The following is a 9,196-nucleotide window of genomic DNA, read 5'->3' as shown; positions in this document are numbered from 1 at the left end:
TATATATATATATATATATATATATATATATATATACATATATATAGAGAGATATATATATATGTGTATTATTGCTGTACCTTTGAGGGCAGTCTTATCAACCAACAGATCGCTTGCTCCCAGCTTGCACAGACTAGCATCGTCTGCTATGCACATGATCGACGCTTGCAGGATGTCCGTTACAGCGCTGGCAGTGACATTTATCGGCAGACTTCCGTCATCGACAAAGAGGAGCGAGAAGTCTACGACGACACTTCCGCTGCTGCAGACAAGAGGGATGAGCAGAGAGGTGAGATGTACGTGAAATTCTATTCACGGTTCGTTTCTCGTTATTTTACTATTATTTTTCTTTCGTTATTAGTGATTTATTCAATATATGGGGAATATTTGATGATGCGATTCAACGTTTTAATTAAAATAATAGTTAATCTGGTGAGATTTCTGAAGTTTCAGACGTCCAGTCGTTCCATGTAGAGTCGTGTGTGTGTGTATGTGTGTGTGTGTGTGTGTGTGTGTGTGTGTGTGTGTGTGNACACACACACAAACACACACACACACACGCGCGCGCACACACACACACACATACACATACCTACACGCACACACACGCACGCACACACATACACACACACAAACACACATACACACGCACACACACGCACGCACACATACGCACACACACGCCCACACACGCACGCACGTACACATACACACACACACACACACACACACACACACACAATAATATCCTCGTTAACACCCTCGTTAACCCAGCATTAACATTTTCTCTAACCCAGTCATTAAGACGCTCGCTAACCCAGTAATTAACACGCTCGCTAACCCAGTCATTAACACGCTCGCTAACCCAGTCATTAACACGCTCTCTAACCCAGTCATTAACACNATATATATATATATATAATATTACAATTATATTGAATAAATGAAAATTAAATAAAAATGAATATTGAAATTAATAATATATATATAGTTACAGCATATATATAGTATACTATTTATATTATATATGATATATATATATCAGAAGTAGATAATAGGGAAGGATGTGACTTCAATAAACAAGGGAATTCGTCATTTACTCGCCTTAGAATCCTTACGATTACTAGCGCGTAACTCAATTAACATTGGCTCAAATCGTACAAGAGTAGATTCGCCTAGCATTCGTTTTTTCGTATATACCCCGCAATCGCGGAGATTACAACTAAAACGTACGTACACGATTATTCGCATTATATTGCCAAGCAATGAATGTAAACCGCTAATTTGAGAACAAAGGCAGGGCTGTAAATAGGTCAAGATAGACTCGCCGATTGTTGCGTCGATATCCAATCTCCCAAGCGAGCCCAACAGGCATCGCAAGAGTCGTTTAGTCAGCTGCCTTTTGTTTCAAGTTAAGCGGTTTATACTTCATGTTTTGCTGCAAACAAAATGGAAAATCGGTGTCGTATCGTTTTAGTCTGTATCCCGATTGGCGGGTGTATACGTGGACACGATTTTCGCACGATGCTAAGAGCGAATATATGTTTGTACGGATATGAGGTCAAGTTGGTTGAGTTACGCGGTAGTAAATCGTAGGTATTCTAAGGCTAGTAATGAGCGATTTCCCTTGTTTATGTGAAATCTAGACTCCTTCGCTATTAGTCTACTTCTGATATACATAACTATATATATATAATATGATACAGTATATATAGAGAAGAGAATTATATAGATGATGTATTATATACTGTACCTTTGAGGGGGCAGTTTATGCAACCACAGATCCGCTTGCTCCGCAGCTTGCAGCAGACTAGCATCGTCTGCTATTGCACATGATCAGACGCTTTGCAGATGTCCGTTACAGCGGCATGGCAAGTGACATTTATGCGGCAGACTTTTCCGTCATCGACAAAGAGGAGCGAGAAGTCTACCGACGACACTTCCGCTGCTGCGACACGAGGGAATGAGCAGAGAGGTGAGATGTACGTGAAATTCTATTCACGAGTTCGTTTTTCTCCGTATTGTTAACTATTATTTTTTCTTCGTTATTAAGTGATTTATTAATTAATTGGGGGAATATTTGATGATGCGAATCAGCGTTTTTAGATTAAAATAATAGTTATCTGGTGGAGATTTCTGAAGTTTTCAGACTGTCCAGTCGTTCGCTGTAGAGTCCCGGTGTGTGTGTATGTGTGGTGTGTGTGTGGCTGTGTGTGTGTGTGCGTGTGGCGTGTGCGTGTGGCGTGTGGCGTGTGCGTGTGCGTGTGCGTGTGCGTGTGGCGTGTGGCGTGTGTGTGTGTGTGTGTGTGTGTGAAAGAGGAGAGAGAGAGTGCGCGCGTGAGCGTGCGTGTGTGTGCTTGCGTTTGTCCGTGTACGTCGTGTCCGTGCGTGCGTGCGTGCCTGTGTACGTGTGGATCAGCACTGACAGCTACTATGGTAGCTGTGACGCGCTGGTGAATGCGAGAGGCGGGGAAATAGCGATTCGGGGATAGCGTTCGGGGAAAAAAGTACCGAACACCCGAAACGCGCGAAACCACCGCAACACGCTGGTAAACAGGAACACGCCAATCACGGGGCTCAGGCAGTGAGCTGATCGATCGGTTGATCCGGTTGTGTAGGTGCGTGCGTGCAGCAGAGGCGGACTTGTTAGGTAGCGCGCGGCTGTAATAGGTACTGAGAGCTGACTCATGGCAAGGTGCCGCGAGGGTATAAGAGGGCACCGCGCGCGCAGAAGAAGAGTAGTAAGAACGAGGAGTAGAGAAGGGCAGGAGTAGGAAGGGAGTTAGTAAAAGAAGAGCAGTAGAGGAGAGAGCAGTTTAGATAGTATATAGATAGAGACTTCTAGAGGCTTGTTCTTAGAGTTCTTTGGGGAGTAGAGGGTTTTGTTAGGGAGTTATTCAGGAACCTAACTGATGTGTATTTCGGATTTAGCGAGTTAGTCGTAACGTTGAGCGAGTAAACTATTGTGTGGGCGGGAGAGTATCATTCCTGGAATTAACACCAGCGCCGAGAACGTAGTGAGTAGCGAACTCAAGAAAGCTCTTTGAAAAGGCTGCTGCGTTTGACTACCGGTGCGTTCAGTATGTATCTTACCTCATTCTTCGTTGTGTTGTAATAAACGTCATTCACTCTTAGCACTTTTGACTGGCCTTCATTTCTCCGGCCCGTCTACACTCGTATTGACCGCCGGGAAGGGTACGCCTGTAAAGTACGCATCCTCAACACCTCTCATAAGTCTTAACACAAGGACGCGCGGAGAGAAAATCTTTCATGTGAAGGGGTACTGACTAAACCGGCAATACTAACCGACGCACGCGAACACTACCGAAGAGGAATCGTTTACGAGGGCGGCGATTCTACTTGCGATGCTGCGGGCGCAGACCTTTCGGAGCGAAATCATCTGACACCGAAAAAGTTCGGGGAGCGAACTGCGCGGCCCAGGGCTCGTACAGAGAAGAGGCCGACGCGTAGCAAGTAAGTAGGTAAAGCAAGTTTATAGGTAAACCTTACTGAAACTCTCTATTTCTGTAGGCTTTTATATTGGGGATACGGCTTTCGTAAGATGTGCTCCCATCTGTAGGTGGAAAACAATTATTATCTTGAAGAACTATATGGGATACTGCCATTATCGATATAATATATATATATAATATATATAGATATATATTATTGTAGTCTGTGAATAATTAACTTTTGACAGGCTTAAGAAAGAGTGATGTCTTGGTCTTTAAATTTATCTAGCAGATTACAATATATTAAGCTCTGCACCTAATGTATCGACACTCATACTGATCAGTAATAGAGCAAGCGATCGGCAGGACTTATATATATATATATGATATTATAAACGACGTGATGACGCTAACACACGACAAACCAGGCCACGCACAGCACGCTCGTGTGCGCACGCGGCCGCATAGCACTACGCACGGACGCAGTACACACCCGTGCACGCACGCACCTGCCACACGGCGCCGCACTCACACAAACAGGCAGCGGCACACACGCGCTGTGGCGCTACAGTCAACCGCAGCACGCACACGGCACACGAGCGCCGACGAACCGTCATCACGGAACGAACGCAACACCTGCACGCACGCACATGCGGGGCGCCGCTCCAGTGCATCACAAACAAGCACGCACGCCGCAGCGCACGTACACGTACGCTTGTGACACACCGTGCACGTACGCCACACACAACTCGGCACGCGCACAATCCACACACTTGCACGCGCACAAGCGAACTCCACTACGCGCGACACCTGCCGGCGCCACACACTCGCGACGCGCCACATCACTGAGCGACGCGGCGCAGCAGGTCGCAGTGCCGCAGCATGTTTCGCGGCTACGCGATGAACTCCGTAGCGGTGTCGTTCGCGTACGCCTCCGTCGCCTCCTGTTCAGATCGTCGCTGAACTGTCCGTTAGTCCTCACTGTGCGCCACGCAGCGCCGCACGTTTACGCTGCTACACCGGCAAAACACACACGCAGCTGGCAGCACCGACGCCTCAACACAAGCGGGTGAAAGATCATGAATGGGGGTGTCAATACGTCAAACATCAGGGTCAGGAGTTGAACGGCGGTCAAATGTTAAACACATGGGTCCAGAGGTGAAACGGGGGTCAAATGTTAAACAGGCTGTTGAGAGTAACAGCGGGTCCAGAGGTCAACGACGGGACGACATTCCTCGAATCTGGAGCGACGTGACTCTCGAGTGTACACATGAAGATTAACTATACAATAATTAATTGAGTAGTATAATAATTTTATGACATCGAATGATAAACAATGTGATTATTCTTGAGATGTGAGCATCTCCATGTGACGTTCGCGCGCTCACCTTTCACGCACTGTCCAGTGATTGGGTGTCGTAGACAGCCGGGTCGGCAAGCGACAACTGGTGCCGCCCGGTGTAGGTAGCGTTACAGCAGTTAAGCTGTAATTATCAGCAGCGAGGTGTGGAAGACGTCGCGCGCAGTAGTCTCCAGCTGCCGCACGCAAAGACACACACGATTACACACGCATACACACAGTCAACACCCATCGCACCCACACACACAACGCACACAGCACACACACACACGACACGAACCACACAGCCGACACAATGCAACACACACACACACACACACAGCACACACACAAACCAGATCACACACAAACAGGCCACACACCACAGCACATCAACACAAATACACGACACAACACAACTTACACACGAACACACACACACACACACACACAGCTGCCACACACACACACACATCACACACCCACACACACATCAACACATGCATACAACGCGAGCACAAACAGCAAACAAACAACTGACAATACGACACGCAGGGCGCCGCAACAACAACAAGCAACAGACCGTCAACACAGGTAGCACGACCCGCCGGCCGCACGACGACGCAGCCCCCCTACACACATCCACACACATACGTACACACGGCGCGCACACCACACAAACAAACAAACAAACAGACACACACACTCAGCGCGCACGCACGCACGGCACGCACACGCACATACAGACACAACTCCACGGCCAATCCATAACACATACCACATATCCACACACACACGGCCGCGCACACCCATCACACACACACACACGCCACACACACAGTCACCCACACACACAACACGACACATCCACACCACAGCACGCGCGGGCAGCCTATGTACATACTCACCCGCATCCCGCATTCGTCGTTCATCATGTAACGCGATCCAGCACGTGGCATGTGTGAGTTCCGAGGCAGATTAGGCACACGTAGAATAGTCACGCAGGGGGGCGCTCCGCCCTGCACTCGTCAAATATCTGCACAGACGTTCATAAAGAGACGTGTTAATGACTGGGTTAGGCGAGCGTGTTTAAAGTAATTATTGCGAAAGTTTTCTAAGTGTTTTGCCGCCATTTTCTGGCACTAACCGTTATTGCTTGTAGTACAGGCATTGTCCTAGAGTACCGTAAGAATGCCGTTAGGAACGTTCGTATTCACACAATCATGCCAATTAACAATTCTGGTTCTGTTTTTGTTAGCGCGTTGGCACATCTGCCTCGACCTCTTCTCGCGGTAGCGGCGAGACTCTATAGCACGGTGCAGTAATGCATTACCTACACATCGTAGAAATGCAAGGTCAGAGTGTAACACAAGCGGAGGGTTCATACTAGCGTAAAGAGCAGTGTAAGTACTAATACGTGCGTAAAGTCTGTTTATTAGATAAAGCTTGTGGATTACCAGTCAGATAATAACACGGTAATAGACAATGACAGAAAGTGCTGACTGATATTATTGACATAAAAAAGTCAATAATATTTACCCGACACAGAATTGCACGGCCCTTTTGTTTTTGAATTATGCACTTCGTTTGAAGGCGGCAATTTGGTATTCTTGGATTAGTCGGCTATACGATAATATTCGGGCTGGAATGATGTGGACAAAATCAATTTCTAATGCTATAACTGCAGTAAAATGCTATGGTGTATTTGATGTTGGTATAATCAGTGATATTTCCACTTTCAGATGAGACTTATATTCGCTTTATATTAGTTTTTTGAGCCAAAAAAACATCGCAATACACGCTTAATGACGGGTTAGTGGAGCGTGTCAATGAAACTGGTTTAGCGAGAAGTGTTATGACTGGGTTTAGGGAGCGTGGCTACATGAACTGTGGTTAGACGAGCGTGTTATAATGACTGGTTGCGAGCGTGTTAATGACTGGGTTAGCGAGCGTGTTATGACTGGGTTAGCAGAGCGTGTCAATGACGTGGTTAGCGAGCGTGTTAATGACTGGTTAGCGAGGCGTGTCAAAGGAGTCTGGGTTTACGAGGCGTGTCAATGACTTGGGTTACGCGAGCTGTCCAATGACTGGGTTAGCGAGCGTGTTAATGACATGGGTTAGAGAGCGTGTTAATGACTGGGTTAGCGAGGGTGGTCCATGACTGGGTTTAGCGAGACGTTCAATGACTGGGTTTAAGCGAGCTTGTTAATGACTGGGTTGAAGCGTGTAATGACTGGTTAGCGAGCGGTGTAATGATGGGTTAGGCGAGCGTGTTAATTACTGGTTATTAGGTCCCAGCGTCTTAATGACTGGGTTAGTGCGAGCGTGTCCAATACTGGGTTAGCGGCGTGTTAATGACTGGGTTAGGCGAGCGTGTAATTACTGGTTTAGCGAGCGTCTTAATGACTGGGGTAGAGAAAATGTTAATGCTGGGTTAACGAGGTGCTTAACGCGAATATTATTGTGTGTGCGTGTGTGTGCTGTGTGTGTGTATGTGTACGTGCGTGCGTGTGCTGTGCGTATGTTGCGTGCGTGTGTGTGCGTGGTGGTATGTGTGTTTGTGTGTGTGTATGGTGGCTGATGGTGCGTGTATATATATATATATATAAGCCGTAGATGACTGCACTTTTAGTCCAATTATTATGGCGTCGTCCCGCCAGCTATGGTGTAAATGATCAATTTCTGCCCCCAAAAACCAATCATTCGTTAAATCGAACGGGCGAAGATATATCGGCAGATGGAATTACAAGCAGACGGATTCACAGACATGCGGTTTAATACTTGAACAGGCGGGCGGAGAGAACGTCAGTTGTTAGTTTCCTGCATGCACTACATTCTGCATCTGTACGTTGTAGTGCAAGCGGTGGATCCGTGTGTAGATTCCATGGACTGTCCGGCAAACACGGACTGCGAGGAAGACAGCCCGGGCTACGCCCTCTGTATGTGCACGGACGGATACACGTCCTTCAGCGACGTACTGGTTCTAGACACGTACGAAGTGTGTCAAGGTACGTGCCCGCCATCAGAGCATGAATACTGCGTACGTATGAAGGAACGTGCAGGCTATCACAGCATGAAAGCCGCGTACGTATGAAGGATCGTGCAGGCTATCGTCGAGTCGAATCCGGCAGGAATGGGGAGATTATTCGGGATAGTCTCGGATTGGATTAATCCGGGATCACCCGAGATGTGATCCGGGAATCTTCAGGATTATCGGGAAATTTTCCGGATTGTCCGTCATTCTCCGGGATAGTGTGGGATCATCCGGAATTACCTAAGTTCATCCGGAATTGTTCGGTATTATCCGTGATTATTCCGAATTATTATCGACGATCCAGGAATATTCGCGATATGTGCGTACGTGCTGTAATGTGTGCGTACGTGCGCGCGTGCGTGTAACATCATGTTACATGTAACGCGTGCGTGCGTGTAACGTGTGCGTGCGTGTAACATGTAACGTGTGCGTGCGTGTAACATGTAACGTGTGCGTGCGTGCGTGCGTGCGTGTAACGTGTAACGCGTGCGTATTTTACAGACGTGAATGAGTGTGAGTCGGGCAGCGTGACATGCGCTGCTGAGCACACAGTGTGCATCAACACGCCAGGCAGCTTAACGTGCGCATGCGCGGACGGATGGGAGGGAGATCCAACGATGGGATGCTTCAAGAAGATTGACTGTAAGTCTGCTAGCTATCACGGTGTGTGTGTGTGTGTGAGCGCATGCGTGCGTGCGTTTGTGCGTGCGTGCGTGCGTGCGTGCGTTCTGGTGTACTTGGGCAGGAATAATGAGAGGATTAATTCATCGATGAACGTGACATTTCAGACTGGAAGAAGGTGACCATCGGCGTCAGCGTTGGCCTGGCAACGCTCTGCCTCATCGCCATCATCGTCATCGTCGTCCTCGTCGTCAGGTACCACACCCGCAGTAACATCATCGTCACCGAATACGAGTAGCTAGCGCCCCCTCGTGACGCCCCGCCACACTAGCGTGTCTGCGTCTGTTTCCCATTCCAGCGCATATAATATATTTAGGCCGTGGCTACGCGTCCAGTTACCGGACGCCCAGCTACCAGGCTACGCGTCCGGTCATATATTTCTAATGTGAACCCAACTATATTTTTTCAGTAAAAAACAATAAACAAAAAGTATTTACCATAATATTACTTACCTTTAGGCATATTATCAAAAAAATGTGTTTTTGTAACTTTTGAAGCAATAGTAAATCCAGTAAAATCAACGATTTGAAAGGGGGCGTGGCCTAATCGTGACGTGATTTGGGAATCTGTGCTAAGCTTTGTAATGGATGACCGGACGCGTAGCCACTGCGAATATATTTATTAGATCGTTACTGTGATCATAACTAGTGTATAGAGTTAATTGTTGAGTTGGGTTTATACACAGTAACA

The 9,196-nt window shown here is 47.4% G+C and overlaps 1 protein-coding gene across 1 annotated transcript; it reads left to right on the top strand.

Moving 5' to 3' along the window:
• The first annotated feature begins 4,598 nt into the window (after positions 1-4,598).
• Positions 4,599-8,744, top strand: LOC106818495 (wall-associated receptor kinase 2-like). The gene is made up of 4 exons (XM_014823194.1): positions 4,599-4,716; positions 7,647-7,799; positions 8,327-8,467; positions 8,614-8,744. The coding sequence occupies exons 1-4, from the start codon at positions 4,599-4,601 to the stop codon at positions 8,742-8,744; spliced, it is 543 nt and encodes a 180-aa protein (XP_014678680.1).
• The last annotated feature ends 452 nt before the right edge of the window (positions 8,745-9,196 follow it).

This window comes from Priapulus caudatus, unplaced genomic scaffold (assembly GCF_000485595.1).
Source record: "Priapulus caudatus unplaced genomic scaffold, Priapulus_caudatus-5.0.1 Scaffold2281, whole genome shotgun sequence".
Classification (NCBI taxonomy): domain Eukaryota; kingdom Metazoa; phylum Priapulida; class Priapulimorpha; order Priapulimorphida; family Priapulidae; genus Priapulus; species Priapulus caudatus.
This window is presented reverse-complemented; position numbering and strand designations above follow the sequence as displayed.